The sequence below is a fragment of the Pseudorasbora parva genome, chromosome 22 (genome assembly GCF_024679245.1).
Source record: "Pseudorasbora parva isolate DD20220531a chromosome 22, ASM2467924v1, whole genome shotgun sequence".
Taxonomy (NCBI): domain Eukaryota; kingdom Metazoa; phylum Chordata; class Actinopteri; order Cypriniformes; family Gobionidae; genus Pseudorasbora; species Pseudorasbora parva.
Window position 1 is genome coordinate 36,999,390 of NC_090193.1, and position 19,135 is coordinate 37,018,524.

The window sequence follows — 19,135 nt, forward strand, 5'->3', positions numbered from 1 at the left end:
TAGCACTATATATATATATATATATATATATATATATATATATATATATATATATATATATATATATATATATATACAGGAGCTATAAGGCCATCAAGTGCTGTGCCATATTTTTTTCCCCACAAGAGGTCAGCAGAGACCAGAGATTTTTATTTAATTTGAAAGCATGTGCTTAAATGTGTTTGATAATATCTAGTAATTTAAAGATAAATAAAATTTTAAAAAAATATCCAAAAAAAAATGCATTAAAAGTAATAAAAAATATTAAAAATTAAATAATATAAGCTTTCTGGTCACACCCACGAAATTATGACACACTAGGTCATAACTATGAGGTGAAAAATCTAAATTATGACATACCAAGTCGAAAAAATGACATACTAAATTTAAATTGTGACAATGAAATGAGATGGAAAAATCAAAATTATGTTTCACAGACAGGGCTTAAGCTAGTCCCAAAAACTGCATGTCTGAGTTGTTTTAACAAGAACGCAACTTGCACAGACAAATCTTAAAATATGTCAGTGCCATTTTGTCTCATGATGCAAGCAGTAAGGTTTTTCTTATTTTTTTTTATCTAAGGAATGTTTATAAAAACGACTTAAATGCCCTAAATGAACTAAGGCCTAATCCTCGCTTAATCGAAGCCCTGTCTGTGAAACCAGAAGAATTGTCATAATTATGAGAAACAAATTTGAAATTGACAGTTAAAATAATGACAAAAAAAGAGAAGTCGAAATTGACATACTTAAAAAGTCAAAATAATGACAATCGAAATCATTACATTAAAATGATCAAATAATTCTAAATTGTCATACTAAACCATGATAAAAAAATCTAAATTGACAAGTCAAAATTATGACAAAAAAAAAAAAAGAGTCAAAATTATTGGAATGCTTCAATACACATAGTAAACCTACAAAATGCTCAAAATTAAAACTAAAAACGCTAAAACTTTACTAAAATAATGATTTTATAATGTCTACATGTGAATCTGAATGCAAACGGAAGAGAGAAACTAACTTAATATCTTTCTAGACCGAAAAAAAAAGTTTTTTATTTAGGGGTTTAGTCATTTTGACCCACAAGGGAATGATTAGTTACAGATAGCGAGAGAATGAGAAAGGGATAGTTCACCTAAAAATAAAAATGTCATTATTTACCCTCCCTCATGCTGTGGGTGAATTCAGGGGGACACTTTTTGCCATTGAGACGACTTCCTGAATTCACCCTGAGTGTCTCTCTGTTAAACAATATTGGTAACCAGTTGATGGTAGCCATTGACTTCCTTTTTTTTTCTTCCCTACTATAGAAGTCAATGGCTACTGTCAACAGAAGAAAAAACTCATACTGGTTTGCAAAAATAATAGATGTTAGTATAGATGACAGAATCTTAGTATAGATGAATAGTAGACAGAATAGTATAGATGACATTAATAGATGACAGAATCTTTTTTTGTGTGTGTGTGTGTGAACTATCCTTTTAACCAGCAGGGGGCGCAGTAGGATCACAAATGGCGTTTAAACTGGCCCTATTAACCAAAGATAGTCCTATGAACTAGTAGAGAAGCTACTAAATGTAGCAAGAGTCCATTTCAGCACCAGTTACAAGTCAAATTCTTGCCGCATGTTCAATCTTGTTTTAAACGGCTCGCGAAATGTTTTGCAACCCCCCAACGCAACGTTAAAAAAAGACCCAAGAGGCACTCGTTTTAAAAAGACAAGACTGTTGTTTTTTTTATTTATAATCCTGAACCAAACTATACAAAGCAGTGGTCAAAAAGCAACCAAAACACAATAAAAAAAGGTTTCGCTTGAAGGACTGAAAGAACACCAGTACCAGCATACAGTTCTGTTATAGATTGTTTTCATTCTGCACTTCCCATATAAAACACAATGATAAAACAAAAAAACCCCAAAACTGTACATAAGGATAGAAAGATATAATCCTTTTAAATGCATATGGAACAAAAGACCTTCAAGATTTTAAAAAGGGGTTAATTAACATGTTAGAGGCCGTTCAGAAAAGGGGGCGGGCGATGCGATGACTAAGGAAACCCTCTCATTCATATGAGCCATCTGTTATGTTAACTGATCTGCCAAAGCGAGGGATTAACTTCTAGCAGCACAACCAGGTTAAACATTGTCTATTAGCCCCTGCTTAAAACTCATCTTTGGTCTTTAGTGGATCAGAAAGATGTCATCCATGAAAATGACAGAACCTCAGGCTTTCAGTTGCTTGCGCGTGCATCCGCTGGTCAAATAACAGAGTAGAATGTGTGCTTGTTAAACGAGTGCTAAAATAAACGGTTCGTTTAATACAGGTCCTAATGTTGGTCCTACACCAATAAATAAGGTCTTACAAAAGGGGACAGGGTCATGATGATGTTATGGGCCTCAGTGCAATAAAAAAAAAAAGATCTTGTAGCGGCAAAAGGAATGTCTGTGAAATATACAGAAAAGCACAAACTCTACTAGGTCCAACTGACCATACAGACAGAGCTACCGAAGGACTTCAAGCTTTGACTTCAGCCTCTGTGGAGTCGCCATTCTCCTCCGTCTTCTGTTTCTTTGTTTCCACCGCCTCCTAAAAAGCAGACATGATTAGTCGTGCTGGAAACATTAGGATTCGTGTCCATGTGGAGACTAAAACCCGAACTCACCTCCTCTTCAGCCGGACGTTTCACGGGATGTCCATCTGCCTCTTCTCCAGCACCGTTCTCCTCCTCCTCCTCTGCCTCTCCTGCTGTTGACAAGCAAGTGTCATTAATCAGTTCTTGCACTAGTAACGGTGGGAAAAAAAAGGTTTATGAGACACAGTCAAACTCACCCTCCTCATCATCCCCACCCTCTTCTTCCTCATTGGTTTCCTCTTTTTCATGTTTGGCACCATTGGTAGTCTAAAAAGAGAAAACACCATGAGTGAAACCGATACTGAGTCTGTTGTCACCACAGGGGATTTATGAAAAGTCAGCGATTAAGTATCATTACGATAAGTTTGTGGGAAGGTCAGAGAAACTATGTGCACAGCCTTAAAGCTGTCTTGTCATGAGATGCATCAGTTCTCAAACCCTAAACAAAGAGCAGTGTGATGGAGGAGGGGGAGGGGGCCCTCCAACACCTGCACGGCGAGCGGGGACAAAAGCCACAAGGCCTGCTGGGAAATACTCAACGCTTACTGTTCCATTTCCATTGGCAGGTGCGTCTTCGCTGCCGTTTTCCTTCACAGCCTCCGCCGCCTCTTCAACCACCTCTTTCTTTTCTTTCAGGTCCTGAAATAAAGCAGAAGTTTATCGTTAATAAATAACCCCAACTTAGACTATATAAACAATGCAGCTTGTGCTTATTTCATGGTAGTAAAGGGGAAAGTTTGTTTCTGTGAGTTACTTCCCCACCCACACACACACACACACACACACACAGATGAGCCACACACACACACACACACCAGCTGCCTGTTAAAAAACATTAAATGGCAAACCGACACCAGGGTCATGAAAACCACCTCAGGTTGAAAAACACTTTTAGAAACTATGGCGTCATATATATAAATTAACTAAGGGAACTACTGAACGTGGGAAAATATATATTTTTTATGTTACGGGTTTTTCCTCTGAAAACGGCACCACAATAGATCTATTATACAGACGATCACTTTAAATTCACGCCTTCGTGAATTGCATCTATTGTTCGGACACACATGTCGAGGTCACATGAGGTTATTTCGCGGCGGCGGCTTACCCATTGCCCCTTTTATTCACCGGTAGGGATCGTGCACGCGCATGCGCGCACACGCGCCGAGCTGGAAACAAAAGGAGGCAGAGCGCGCGCCTAGACAACGTGCTCGAGAGACTGGGGGCGGGAGGCGCGAACGATTTACAGCACGCGGCGGCGATATTCCCGCCTATTCGAGCGGCAGAGATCAAGAGCCTTGACTTTGTACAAACACACACACACACACACACATTTCAAAGAAAGGAAAAAAAATCTGGCAGATGGTTCACCAATTCACTCCCCCCCACCGACACCCCATACTTAACGTTAATTGGATATGATTACATATGGGAATATGTGTCGAATTCTGTCCTCTGCCTTATTTTCCAACGGCTTATTCTTCAATGAAATGTCCGTTATGGTTCTTCTTTCAACCGTTAATTTAAAAACGACTCCGCGCGTCACACGAATTAACGGAAACTATGATGCTTATGTTCGAAGAATACTAACTAAACCCTTTTATACTTTAGAATAACATTTAACCTCAGACAAAAAGCCTCCAGATTTAAGTATTTTCTCCGTTTTGTTTTCCACACCAACCCATTTTCCTCAAATACATCATTTTGAAGCGAACTTACCTTTGCGGTGACCTCGGGGGTGGTGGTCGTGTCAACTGCGGTATCAGCCATGGTGGTTTATAGAGGTGTTTTAAAGAAAAATGTCCGAAAAAAGCTTTAGAAGTGGTGGGATGAGGTAGGAGACGGTCGGACGTGAGGAGGAAGAGTGAATCAAAACTGCCTGAACCTGAGAACTGAAAGGCGCGTCGAGCTCAGCGGCAACCTCACTGACAGCTGATTGGACAGAAGCGTAGCAACGTACATCCTTTCTTCGATTTGATTGGAGAAGCCACTGTCAATTGTTTCGTAAAGTCCCGCCCCTTCGCTCGTTCGTCTCGTAATGCTCCCGTCTTGTCTTATTGGTGGAATATTTAATTTTACCCTTTAGCCGGTCTTTTAAAAATACTGTTTTGAGTGATCAATTCAAGCCATGGTGACGCCAATCGAAATTTTTGGCACCATTCGTTGTTTTGGTTCCTCCTTTTCTATGTAAATTTGAACAGAGTCCAAACTGTTCTTGCAGTACCAAATAAAAAACTGAAAAAGTTTATCAATAATATAGGCCTGATACATTTATAAGGTAACTATATTTTGTTTTTGAGAAAGAACTGGTGTAGTATTATGCTATATTTTGTTTTTGAGAAAGAACTGGTGTAGTATTATGCTATATTTTGTTTTTGAGAAAGAACTGGTGTAGTATTATGCTATATTTTGTGTTGGTTGTCATTATTTCCTATTCTCTTTGCAAATCTATTTTCCTTGACCTTTTGACGTCATCTCTTCTTGATAGTGGTTTTGTGTGGTTGGAACCTGCCTCCAGATGAATTCAAGCTTCTTTGGGGGCTTTGTTTACAGCCACAGTTTCATTAGCATGTCGTATTCAGAGGCCATTGTGTCCCAGATGGAGACGCACCAGGCAGCTGTTTCATTCATAATGAGAAGTCACACTAAGATGCTAACATGACTATTCCACACCATAAAACATCTCGGCATTGATAACCAACTGATGTTAAAAGATAAGACACACAGACATCTGGCTTAAGTACCTGTTGCACGAGGAACAGATTACGGTTGTGGTCAGTAACGTTCCCCTTTCAAGGGGTCAAACAAGCCTCACATCTGTAATTCATCTGCAAGTATACTCTCAGTAAACAACACATCTTAGTTCTCCAGACAATTTGAGTTGAAAATGTTCATAGAGGTGGAACTTTTCTCTGGGTTTTCTCTTGAACGCACCGAGATGAATACCCCCTCCCGTTTGAATCTCATCAGATCTGCCGTACTGTGGTAACAAAGCCCACTTGGTGGTCACAGATGGTGCGAGCCTATGGTGTGTGTGTGTGTGTGTGTGTGTGAGGGGTCAGCATGTAGTCTTTGTTTTATCAGATGGAGTATTGTGCAGTACTAGATCATTGAGTTAAACCTTAGCTTTGGCTCCAGTGTAAATTGGAAACTGAAAACAGTGATTTAATTGGAGACTGTGAGGTTATATTAGGTGTCTTTAACTACTCTGCACTTACATCAACAAATAAATACAATGTACTCATTTTGTTCGTATTGTATTGGGTTTGGAATGTAAGGTTAGGGACATATTTGGTGGTGTAGGTTTAAGGTTGGGTTAAGGGGTAAGGGAAGGGTCATAATAGAAAGTAATTACAGATGTAATAACATGCAGGTATTTTTAAAAATATAAGTACAATGTAAAAACATGCATGGACACAATAAGTGCATTGTATCATATAAATGTTTGTTCATAGTAGTTAAGTAATATAAAGTGGGACAAAATTTGTTTTTGCAGAAGTACTTTGTGATTTTACTTTTATCCGAAAGTGTCATTTTTTGTACAACTTTGGCGAAAACAAAATATGAGACAAAGCACACTGCTTTTCACACTATAAAACATTTCAGATAACACCATTTTTTTGAGTTTGGTGTCTTAACTCAAAATTTTAAGGCTAAGGTAACTTACTTTTTTACTGTTATGGGTTAGATTTGATTAGAGTATTTGCAATCTAACCTATAACATTTTGCTGATATAACATATGCTACGTCTAATTTATGTTGACCTTTGTTTAACACTTATTTTTATGTTGTGTGCAGATCTTCTGACTGCATAAATTTAGGCCTTTTTGCAATCACTCTTTTAATTCACTACTCTCCCTGGTCAGAAAAACTGATAGTCCTGCCACAAACTCATGCCATTGTTTGAGAAGATGTTGGTGCAAGCAAAGCAATGTTCTGAAACCACTGTCACCATGATTTTGCCCTGATATACTTCAAGTGAAATTGAAGAATGAACTGATGTGATGTCATTTCGAACAAAATAATGCCAAACGAACTTCATGTCCAGTTTGTTTTGGGAGTTTGAAACAGATTGCCAAAGTGAACTTTCACTCTGCATGTGGTAAACGTGTAGTCCCATTGGTCCGTGACGATTGCGTAATATAGGTTTCACGCCTTCTTTCACGTGAAAATCTTTTTCGCTTAATTTTTCCCTGTTCAGTCGGTTGAGGTCAGACATCCATGAGGTAAAACATGAACACACTCGAGAGCTGCCTTATAGTAGAAAAAGTTGTAATTCTGATAAAACGATACACTGACACTGTTTTTCATGTTTAATACGGTAAAACTGCTTGATTTTAAGCTATCTATTGTATAAAGTGATATAAATAAATGTGACTTTACTAGAGAGCCGAACTGCAGAACTTGTCCAAACATCCACATTTTATCATAATCAGATGCTTTTCTTTTGCTTTACAAAAAAATACTTGCTGTTTTCTCATTTTTGTTGAGTACTGATAACTGTGCGCACATATTTAGATATGGGCGAGCCAGATATATCGCAGCATATCACGTATTTTGAACTTTGTTGATCCCAGAACAACATTAACCTTCCCTATACCCCTAAACATAATCTAAAATCAAAGGGAAATGGTGAATTACACTGACGTGGAAGCACCTATAACCATGGTTGTATGCCTAAAATTTACATAAACTTGTAACAACATGTTATTAAAAACTGATGGAACATGCAACATTGCAATCAATCAATCAGATTTAAGGGACAAGAGTCCCCTAAATCCGATTGGTTGATTGGAATGTCGTACCATGTTGCATTTTTTAACAAGAAGAAAACATTACATTAAATAAATGTACACATCCATCTGTATCCAAGCACTAATCCCAGATCATAATCCCATCTGCATGCATAGATGTAATGAACATTTTTATAATAACCGCAATGCTGCTCAGAAAATGTGTCCTGTCAAATCAGTGCTCAAAGAAAGAAAAACACAAGCATCCAAAGTCTTCACATTGAAAGGTGGATGTAATTAATCCAAGAGATGAAAGTGTTATATGCCTTCTTAATCTGAAGAGGTCTTAAGGGCTTGTGTTTGGATTGACATGGAGTTTGGCAGTTTGTCAGAGTGGGTGGAGATTTGTAAGACGGACAGAAAATTAATTCAATCTCATAAAGCCCTTGTTTGCGCTTGGACGTAAACTCAGTGGAACACATGCACATAGAGGCTCTTTCATTGGGGAAATGAAGACCATATGTATAGCACACACCAAAACAGCCGTCTGCTGCTGGAAACCCACGATGTGTCTGCCGTACAAATCCAGACAAGTTACAGACGACTGCAACAAAAAAAAAAAAGAAAGAAAAAGAAAACACTTCTCGTCCAAGCATTACTCATTCCCTGCAACTGGAAAATGGGAGCAATCGGAGAGGAGAGAGTCTTTGTTAGGTCATTTCCTGTAGTCCCCCCCCCCCCCCCCCCCCCCCGCCCTTCTAGTATACCCACAGCCTACCCACGAGCTAGATTTGTTTCCATGGATACTGGAACAATTCCAATGATTGCCTGCTGGTTTTTAGTGCGCTCTTTGATGAAGGAAAGCCTCGGAATAACCAGAGATAGGAAGAAGAAGAAAAGAGCCAACATGTTCCTCTAATCCTCCCATTTTCTTTCATGCAGTGTGAATAGTTACTCTTTCTTTCTTTCTTTCTTTCTTTCTTTCTTTCTTTCTTTCTTTCTTTCTTTCTTTCTTTCTTTCTTTCTTTCTCAAAATCTAGTATCTTAATGCATGTTTCTGATCTTATTGTGCACATTTTATCAGTGTTTGTCATTCCATATAAAAACAAAATAACTTTGGTCCGCCTCTTCCTTTAGATTACATCACAAATCTCTCCTACATCTCAACTGAAACGCTCTGCCATAGCCCTAGCCTTAGAAATCTAGACGCACCCTATCGGCAGCAAATCTAATCTGTCCGCAAGTGTCGTCTAGCAACTCTTAATACCCTTCTGAGCTGTAAACGCCAAACTCTTGCTGGGCCAATCACATCGTGTATAGAGTCGGTGGGCGGGACCGTAATGACGACGGCCGAGTTGCGTTTGTGTGCTTCTAGTAAACACAGAAACTGGCGAACGCCGGCGGTCTTTCGAATTAGCTTTGACCGCCACTCTGGAAGACACAAAACTTTTCTGTGAAAAAAGAACGGCACTGAAGTCATTCTTAAAAAGGTAAGATGTGTTCAAAGATTTGCCAACCGGATACAGCGAATGTTTAATCTGTCAAAGAGCTTTGCTTCACCTTCTTTGCTCTGGTTGGTTGTAGCGCTATCCAATCGCGTGCAGAGGGAGTTTGAAAGACAATCATTTATCCCGCCCCTCAGTTTCCAGACCAAACATCTTGATGTGGGTCTGGCTTGTCAGGCTAGCATAGCCCACTTTTCACCTCACAATTAATTCCTGATGAGTATTATCAAGCCCCGCCCACAAAATATATTTTCTTTATGTCAGATTATAAAAATAAAATGATTTGCAAATGGTATTTTATTACAGCTGATGCACTACTATTCTCTAATATTCAAAGCTGTTTCTTAAAGGTGCTGTAAGTGAATTCTGAGAAACACTATTGAGAGTGGATCAGACCGAGCACCAAAACACACTTGTAGCCAATCAGCAGTAAGGGGCGTGTCCACTCATGATGGGGGAGGTGCTTGTGTGGTGGACACTCTCAGAAAGTCTCTCTTTTCAAAAGGTACACTTTTGTACCTAAAAGGTGCATACTGGTACCATAGAGCGTTAAAAAAGGGCAACACTTTAGAATAATGGTTATTAGTTAACATTAGTTAATGCATTAACTAACATAAACTAACCATGAGCAGTACATTTGTTATTAGTTCATCTTCCTAACATTAGTTCATAAAAATCCAGCTGTTCATGGTTTGTTCATGTTAGTTCACAGTGCATTAACTAATGTTAACAAGATTTTAATAATGCATTAGTAAATGTTAAAATTAACATTAACAAAGATTAATAAATGCTTTATAAGTGCAGTTCATTATTAGTTCATGTTAACTAATGTAGTTAACTAATGACCATTATTCCAAAGTGTTACCAAAAATGTATAGTGAAATACTTCCACTGAAGAAAAGTGAATCCGCCAGTGTCCGAATATGGCGCTGACATCTGGCGCTGATTTGGGACCCATGTGCCTGCGCAAAAGTAAATGTGGGACCCAAGTCTGTGCAGGAAAGAGCTGCGATATAAAGACCCCGTATTTAACGATCACATGAGAATGCGTATCAATAGTGCGAGTGTGCAATGTCGTGAAATGTATACGCCAAAAATTGCTTAAGACAACCCAATCGCTGGGTTAAAACAACCCAATTGCTGGGTTAGTCCATATTTGACCCAACATTGGGTTAAAAAAACCCAGCATTTTTAAAGTGTATACTGTCCATGTCAAGAAAGGTAATAAAAGCATCATCAGAGTAGTCCATATGAGACATCAGTTAGTTCATTAGAATCTCTTGAAGCATCGAAAATACATTTTGGTCCAAAAGTAACAAAAACTACGACTTTATTCAGCATTGTCTTCTCTTCCAGGTTTGTTTTCAATCCACAAACAAACATTCGATTGGTTATTAATCAGCGGATTGATTCATGATTAGGATCGTGTGTCAAACTGCTGACATTGGCGATCCGAATCATGAATCAATACGCTGGAAAATGTTTCCCAGTGACAGCTTTTGTACCTTTTTTTCTGAAAGTGTAGCGTGCATTTGGGGGCGGAGCTATCAAGAGAGGTGTGACCCTTTGGGTAGATGTGTTTGTTTTGGTGATTTCAAATATCAACAGCATTTCTCAGAAATCGCTTACTCTCCTTTAAGTAGCTGCAAATCATACATTTTTATCGAGTCAGAAATGACAGTTGCACATGATCAAACACAGAAACCTCAGAAAACCCCATATCTGTCTGTGCTTCCTGTCTTTAAAAGCTGAGCCTGTGACTTCCCCCTTGGCCAGTGAGGGAAGTAGTTTGCAGATGTACCTGCATTTTTGAGACAAAAGGCTGCAACCTGACCCTTGGAATTTCAGGGCTGTGGGGAAGTTTGAGGAGGGGTTTGTCAAAGATCAGGGGTCAGGATTAGGGAAGAAAAGGTCACCGTAATTGGACAAATCAGAGGGAGGGCTCGTGGTCCAACTGTGCGCTTTTGTCTTGAACAGCAGAAACCCTTAACACTCTGAAATGCTTTTTCATGGCTGAGTGTGTACCTGGTGACAATCAGCAAACCCCAAATGCCTATTCATATAAAACAACATTTTTTAAATATGTATGGACATTTAAACATTGAAACATTAATTTTTAGTTTACATATACACTGTGGGTTTTTTAAACCCAAATTTGGGACAAACCCAGTCGGGTTAATTATTTTTTAACCCAACAGTTGAGTTTAAACCCAAAACTGGGTTAAAACAACCTTTTTTTTAGAGTGTATGGATCAAATAATCTGCAAAAGTCAATTACAATCAGCATGGTCACATAACCTGCACTTTTGCCCCATCACATTTTATCTGCGTCTCTCGTTCAGCCACTGTGTGCACACTGTAAAACTCCAGGGTCAGTCCTTTGTGTCCTCTAACCAAGCACTGACTTTCTAATAGGGCATGATTCTGTGGAATGTGGCCAATTTGCCCCCCATCCTGAATGGTGACGCTCAATGAGGCATGCTGGGTACTCCAGTAAGTGTGTCCACTGGACTGGCAGTTAACATAACAAAGACTACAAGATGTAGATGAATGAATTACAGAGCAAGGGCTGTTCAAGTAATGGGGTTTTTGTGTGTGCACATTTTATTGCCTCATGTGCAAAAATCATGAATATAATAGCACACCTCTCCTCAACAACCTACATAGACTCATTCATGTCCAGTGCACAATATGAGTTATGTTAAAGTTTAATATTTTGGGTTTGGTGTTGTTCAGATTACATTCAAATTGGATACATTACATTTCTGATGTTTATGAAAGAAGACTCTTCCACTCATCAAGGATGCATTTGATCAAAAATACAATAGCACAAGTAACTCAAAAAATAATATATTTTAAAATGAAATTTATCTCTGTGATCAAAACTGAATTTCTAACATCAGTCAAATGATCTTTCAGAAATCATTCTAATATGATGATTTGCTGTTCAAATTTACTAATGAATTTTTTTCTGCTCAATATTTTTGTGCAAACTTTGATCTGGGGTATACGAAAGATTATTTAACAAGAATGCAGTGACACTAAAGACATTTATAATGCCTCAAAAGCATTATAAAAATACAATAAAAATATATAATAAAAAGATAAAATATAATAATTTCAATTTCAAATGAATGCTTTTAAACTTTCTAGTCGTCAAAGAATCCTAAAAAAAAAAGTATCATGGTTTCTACAAAAATATGAAGCAGCAAAATAATCAGAAACGTTTTTTTGAGCCGCATATTTGTATGATTTGTGAAGGATCACGAGACACTAAAGACTGAAGGAATGATGCTGAAAATTCAACTTTGCATCTCAGAAATAAATTACATTTGAAAAGCAATTCAAATAGAAAACAGTTATTTTAAATGGTAATAATATTTCACAATATTTCTGTTTTTACTGTATTATTAATCAACTAAATGTTAGTGAGCAAAATAGAATTATTTCAAAAACATTAACATTATTCCAAACTTTTGCCCAATAGTATAATTGCTTTTCAGTAGACCAAAGCTCTACCTGAAGGAAATATAAAGATGCATTTTTACCAATGCTGCTGGAAATAACATCATCAACACTCTTAGAAGAAAAGGTTCTATATAGAACCATAAAAGGTTCTATCAGCGCTACGTATTTGGAACCCCTAAAGGGTTACAGAACCATTTATAGTTTATAGTTATAGAGAACCATTTTTAAGTGCCAAAGGGGTTCTTTCTTGTCACTATAGAACCTTTTTAGCATAAAAGGTTCTTTGGAGTTGCGTCAAAATGTAAAAAAAAAACTTTAGGAGTCAACTCCAAAGAACCTTTTATGCTAAAAAGTTTATAATGACAAAAAAGAAAAGAAACCTTTTGGCACTTAAAAAGGGTTCTAAATAGAAGGTTCCAAATACATAGCTCTGATAGAACCTTTCAAGGTTGTATACAGAACCTTTTCTTCTAAGAGTGTATGGTCTAAGAGACTTAATTACTCGAGTTTCTAGTGGAAATTTCCATTCTTTCACCACAGGGAGGGTCTTCTAAGCAGTTCCCTCCCATCTAATTCCTCCTTACCTGTGATGATCTCTAGATGCTGTGCTTCACCCACATTCAGGAGGATGATCTCACCAGCGAAGCCACTCCTCGGTAGACAGTTTTTCTACGTTCTGCAGGTCTTAGCAGGTCGCAGTCAAAATGAAGGCGGTCTGAGACCATGTTCCGTGTATGTTAAACGCTTAGTGTGGTACAGTTATCCAGTTTTCGCATCCTTCAGTGTCATTTGAACAGTTTGAGAGGTTTCATCCTTGCAGATCTGGTTTGTTTGCAGCAGATGATCTTGCACATGGGAATTAAACAAATGCCCAGTAATCCAGATGGCAAATTAGCATTTCCTTCTTCAAGCTGCAGCTGACATTTTTCCCATTGGATTTGATTTGGGACGGATGCAAGTTCAAAAACACAAAGACTTAGTCATACTTTACCCATTAAATTATCTGCAAACTGCAAGATTTGCTCATTGAGACATGCAGTTTTCCAGAGAAACACTGGCAGATGCAGTGTTGAGCTAATCCTAAATGCAACCTGCAAGAGCTGCCATGTACACATTCGTTTTTAGAGGACAAAGACGTCTTTATACACAGCCAGAGCTGCTCAGAAGTTATTGCCCAGTGTGCAACCCTCACATACAATATCAAATAATTTCATCAATCTATTCTACAAGACAAGGTGCAAGGTTAACAGTTACACAGATGTTTACATTTTTGCCTGTTCTTACCACAGTCAGTTGTGCCATTGTTGGTATAATGTTATAAAATCCTCTTTTAAATTTCGTCGGACATCATTGTTTTTTGAGCTTCCAGCAATAAACACTGTTTTTAAGAAAGCGTATTGAGTTAAATATAGTCAGTCTCCCCCCATAGTACTCTTTCAATCAGAGTTTGAATGTAAGAACCGTTTTAAGTCTTATGTAAATCATATAAATGTGCCTATAGGGACAGATGAACTTAAAACTTCAATCTGAAAAATACATGGTCGGGTCAAATATGGACACATGCAATGTGGTTTAAATGTTTAAATTACATTTTTGAAACCAAACGGTTGGGTTTTTCCATATTTGACCCTCATATTTGAGTTGAAACCTTAATGCTTGTGCCATTCTCAAAACTGAGTTTTCATTGTTTTGAAAACCAAAAAACATATAATGCAGTGCAATATAACGATGAACAAATAAACGTGCCTCAAAAACCTGACGGATCACATTGATACTCATAATCTAATTTTTCCAAGAAAGTATTGATAATCAAGTAAATCTATAGCAATCTTGAAATCTTACAAACAGCTATTATTACGTTTACAAAAAATCAATAAAGATTTCACATCGTTTTGTGAAATCATAAAGGCTTTTCACTTGCTTAAAAAGTAAAAACTATCAATCAGTTGACAGAAGGCATGTAGATTGTGCACAATTCAGCAAAGTTTTGATTATGACAATCGTTTGGAGGCTTTATGGGTTGATAGGGCATTTTGAACACCTCACAAACGCTAGAGCTACATCAAAGTTTAGTTATGGGGTTGCTTAAACCTGATGCTTGCTTTAGCAAACATCAAATGTAAGAAGAGAGCCATAGCCCGCTAAAGTTGATGTGATGGGGTTTATGCGTCTGTTTTAGGCCACACTGACCTCAGCCCCTTTGTGAGGCTTCAACAAAGAACCATCTGCATGGCAAGCGGAGCTGAGACAAGAGACGGAAACATGGAGGACTGACTGGGGGAGGGACAGCAGCTCGAAAAAGATGTAGAAACATGGACGAAGCAGAACAAAGACAGATGAGAAAGTGAGGAACAGGATCGGTGGGCAGCTTCTGCAGAGAACGTGGATTTCATGGTGATGGATAACCCAACTTCTCGAGTGAGGGCGCAGAACAAAACCTGCACATGCACGGTCAAGAAGGACTCCTGTAATCTTTCGCAAACATACTTCCTTACAGGGCTGGATGAAAGTAATTAGGGCTCTCGGGGGCTGGGTTCGGGTTAACCATTTCACGACCAGTTTTGCAGACATGCAGGATCCTCCAAAATCTGAGAAGCTCACAAGCTTGTAACTGTACCTATAAAACCTTTAACAACTGCTCCTGTATATAGATTTGCAATGCAAAGCAGAAGAGTGAGAAGTCGAGATGCATGCTGTTATCTGTTTTAAAGGTCTAAACAACAATTGATGCCATTTTAACAGAAAGAAAGAGGCCAGAACTTCAAAACTTTATTTCAAGAGGATTTATGCTTTATAAAGAAAATTAAGCCTATTTTTATGATTCATAAAATAATTTTTGTTCGATAATTTTCATTATTGTAAAGCTTTCACATAAGTTTTAGTGGATTCTCACCATTAACACATTGATTTGACTAATTATATAGCTATGAGAGAATGTCTTTAATTGTCACAAAAATAAGTGATCCTAAAATAACTTATAAATATTTTACCGCCATTGATTAAAAATAAATATATAAATAAATACTCTGGGTTGTTTCAACCCATATAAGCTGTCCTATAGCTCAAACAGTAGAGCATTGCGCTAGCAACGCAAAGGTTATGGGTTCGTTTCCCAGGGAGAGCAAGATGTAAAAATGTGTACCTTGAATGCAAGTCGCTTTGGATAAAAGTGTGCCAAATACGTTAATGTAAATATTTGCATCAAAAATGGACAAACCCAACCATTGTTTTACATTTTGTTTACGTTTTTTTTATTAAAATTTTAAACCCAAGGGTTGGGTTTCTCCATTTTCAACCCAAATATGGGTTGAAACAACCCATAATTTCTTTGTGTATTAGTAATTTTCTTGATTTTAAGTCCTTGTCGGTTTTAGCTTATTTGTGTTTTAGCCAAAAATGTATATAAGACATAACATGGATAATCATATAAAATACATGCTGCTGTACTTTATACGTCTTGGAATCATATCACAGCTAGACACTTAAATAATATAAACTAGCACAAAAGCTTAGTACAAATATTACTGTCGAATAATAGTGGTGATTTACTAGATTAACGGATATGAAGAGCCATGAAACAGGTACAGATGGATCACCTAGCAACAGCAGCCTTCATTCTGGCCACACTCTTCACTGTCATCACATGGATGTGATTTGATTGAGAATAAACTAGAGGCACATTCACAACTAAACAAATGTTCCTTGAGAACTTAAAGGAACCGTTCAGTGCATGTTTCACTTTATAGGACCGTACATACATATGGGATCATGCAAATAAAGCTAACAACAGAACATTCATGTATGGTGACAGCTGGAACCCATTAGGTTTTGTTCAAACAGGCAACAAAAATTAGATTTGTGAGACTTCGTCTGTTCCATGTTTTCAAACCTGTAACATGTCATCCATCATTAGTGTACTTTGGTCAGAGTGGGAAAAATGTGATTACACCTTATCTATGCGTGTAAAATGCGATACTGTGATTATATTTACTCTAATTATGAGAATAACCACATTAACATATTCACAGCACTGCCTTAATCACATTGTAAGAGGGCATGTGATGTTTCATCACAGTTCTAAAGGTTCTAAAAATAGGTGCAAAGGCAAACGTTTTTTAGAACTAGAATTTAAAAAAAACACTCACATTTAAAAATAAACAAAGCTCCTGATTGGTCAGGCCAGCGCAAGATCTCAGGTTGCCTAACAACACAATCAGAATCGGGGGAGGGCCTCTGGGAACACATTTTGTGGATAGAGAAGGAAGAAAATACTTGGAATTCTGCCAAGAAAAATAAACAAGGAGAGAGAGAGAGAGAGAGAGAGAGAGAGAGAGAGAGAGAGAGAGAGAGAGAGAGAGAGAGAGAGAGAGAGAGAGAGAGAGAGAGAGAGAGGGGAGACCTTATAAAGGTGTGAAGAGTGTACAGTACATTATCAGTCATAAGATCTGGCGGCAAAGAAGGCAGCCTTCAGGAACATACCACAAGGAAGTAACCTATAATTATTAAACCCTCATAAAAACTTTAGTGTATGCAGTCAATATTGTTTCAGTTTTAGAAACCTGGGGTCTTGTGGTGTTTAATAATTAATTATCAGTATTATTATTCATATCTAGATTTCAAATGTTAAACTTTATTCAAACATTTTTCTTTATGTCCATAAAAGTGAACATAGTTTGAAAACTTGCAGGTTGATTTTTTCCCCTTTGGGCCAGTAAACAACTTTTCTTCTGCAAAACAACGCCTTAGCAACCACTCAAAACTCCCTAGCAACAATAAAGCAATGCATTAAAATCACTTTGAATATGCATAGCAACATCATAGCAACCACTCAATATTCCCTAGCAACGGCATAGCAATGCAATACAAAATCTCAGAAGAGCTTAACATATGCATAGCAATAGCAGAGTAACTAAAAACACCCAGAAGAGATTAACATCTGCATAGCAACACCCTAGCAACCACACAAGAACCCCCCCTAACAATGGCTTACCAATAAAAAATAAAAAAAACATTTAGACGAACTTAGCAATACACTAGTAACCACTTAGAACACAATAGCATAGCAACGCAATAAAAACCACTTGGAAGAGATTAGCAACTACACAGCAACTCCCCTAGCAACAACATAGCAACATGCTAAAAAAAACCCAGAAGAACTTATCGCATCTGCATCCGCAACACTCGAGAATCCACCTAGAACCCCCCTAGCAATTATTTAGCATTAAAAACCTCTCAGCAGAACTTGGCATGTGCATAACAACACCCTAGCAACCACTCAAGAACCACCTAGCAATGGCTTAGCACTAAAAACATTCCGAAGAACTTAGCAATACACTAGTAACCACTTAGGAGACAATAACATAGCAGCGAGACAAAAACCACTTGGAAGAGATTAGCAACTACATAGCAACCCCCTAGCAACAACAAAGCAACATACTAAAAACCACCCAGAAGAGCTCAGCATCTGTATAACAACACATGAGAAACCATTTAGAACCTACTAACAACAGAATAGCAACACACTTAAAACCAATTGGCATTTGCATAGCAACACATAGCAATGGCATAGAAATTAAAAGCCACTCAGAAGAGCTTAGCATCTTCATAGAAACACCCTAGCAACCACCTAGAACCACATACCAATGGCTTAGCACTAAAAACAACACAGAAAAAAATTGAATCTGCTTAGCAATACACTATTAGCCACTTAGAATGGAATAAAAACCACTGAGAAGAGCTTGGCATATGCATAGAAACACCCTAGCAACCACATAGAACACCCTAGCAGTGGCTTAGCACAAAAAACAACTCAGAAAAATATAGAATCCACTTAGCAATACACTATTAGCCACTTGGAACAGAATAAAAACCCCTCAGAAGAGATTGGCATATGCATAGAAACACCATAGCAACCACCTAGAACCCCAGAGCAATGGCTTAGCACTAAAAACAACTCAGAAAAACATAGAATCTGGTTAGCAATACACTGTTAGCCACTTAGAACGGAATAGAAACCACTGAAAAGAGCTTGAAATATGCATAGAAACACCCTAGCAACCACATAGAACCCCCTAGCAGTGGCTTAGCACTAAAAACAACTTATCAGCATAGCAACACCATAGCAACAGCACACAAAGCACTAGCCACCACCTTTCAAACAACTCTAGTTGTTTGGTAGAAAACACATGTGCAGATATCAAAAACCAGAGACAGAAAAGAATGAAAAACTTGATAAAAAAGGAGCGTGTGAATGACTAAACAGGATGTGTTTACGAGGGCTGGAGAGTCAAGATAGACAAAGAAAAATGAACAGGATATGGGCAGGTTTGGGTGGTGTAGAAGATAACGGGGAATGAATGTGATTGAGTGCAACTTTTTGTATGTCCATAAAAGTGCACAAAGTTTGAAAGCAATAAGCCAATAAGAAAATTCACTGTCAGAAATCACATATGAACGTTCAAAACATATACATGCTGTTTAAACTACAATTTATGTTTCCCATCTCTAGTCTGATTACCTAGGAAATCTTTCCTCAGAAAGCCTCAATTTGAGAATTTATGTCTGTAAAACAAGCATTGTGGGACCAGTTAACAAAGTTTAATAGAAAAACTATTAACTATTACTAATGGATTAAAAATAATAATAAATGAAGCCAAGATACTAGTTCAAAAAACAAAACCGAAGATAGACATGAAGGAACTTGAATGCATCATGTGAAGAGAAAAAAAAAGCAGAGGAAGGATGAGATAAGAAGTGATAGTAAAAGTTGTAGTAGCCAGGGTTGCCAGGTCTTCGT

The 19,135-nt window shown here is 37.7% G+C and overlaps 1 protein-coding gene across 2 annotated transcripts; it reads right to left on the reverse strand.

Moving 5' to 3' along the window:
• Nucleotides 1-1,710: 1,710 nt before the first annotated feature.
• On the reverse strand, nucleotides 1,711-4,545 carry si:ch211-222l21.1 (prothymosin alpha). 2 transcript variants are annotated; one of them, XM_067431691.1, is made up of 5 exons: nucleotides 4,353-4,545; nucleotides 3,180-3,272; nucleotides 2,831-2,900; nucleotides 2,664-2,743; nucleotides 1,711-2,587 (listed from the first exon to the last, which is right to left on the reverse strand). In XM_067431691.1, exons 1-5 carry the CDS (start codon nucleotides 4,401-4,403, stop codon nucleotides 2,516-2,518), a joined length of 366 nt encoding a protein of 121 aa, XP_067287792.1. In that variant the 5' UTR covers nucleotides 4,404-4,545; the 3' UTR covers nucleotides 1,711-2,515. The 2 variants fall into 2 exon arrangements, with proteins under 2 accessions (XP_067287792.1, XP_067287791.1); XM_067431690.1 differs by having other exon boundaries at nucleotides 2,664-2,746; nucleotides 4,353-4,543.
• Nucleotides 4,546-19,135: the final 14,590 nt, after the last annotated feature.

Coding starts and splice junctions, on each gene's coding strand:
- si:ch211-222l21.1 (XM_067431690.1), bottom strand. CDS start 4,403: ATGGCTGATACCGCAGTTGACACGACCACCACCCCCGAGGTCACCGCA. Junction 3,273..4,352: donor CCCCCGAGGTCACCGCAAAG/GTAAGTTCGCTT, acceptor GCTTTATTTCAG/GACCTGAAAGAAAAGAAAGA. Junction 2,901..3,179: donor CTGCCAATGGAAATGGAACA/GTAAGCGTTGAG, acceptor TTCTCTTTTTAG/ACTACCAATGGTGCCAAACA.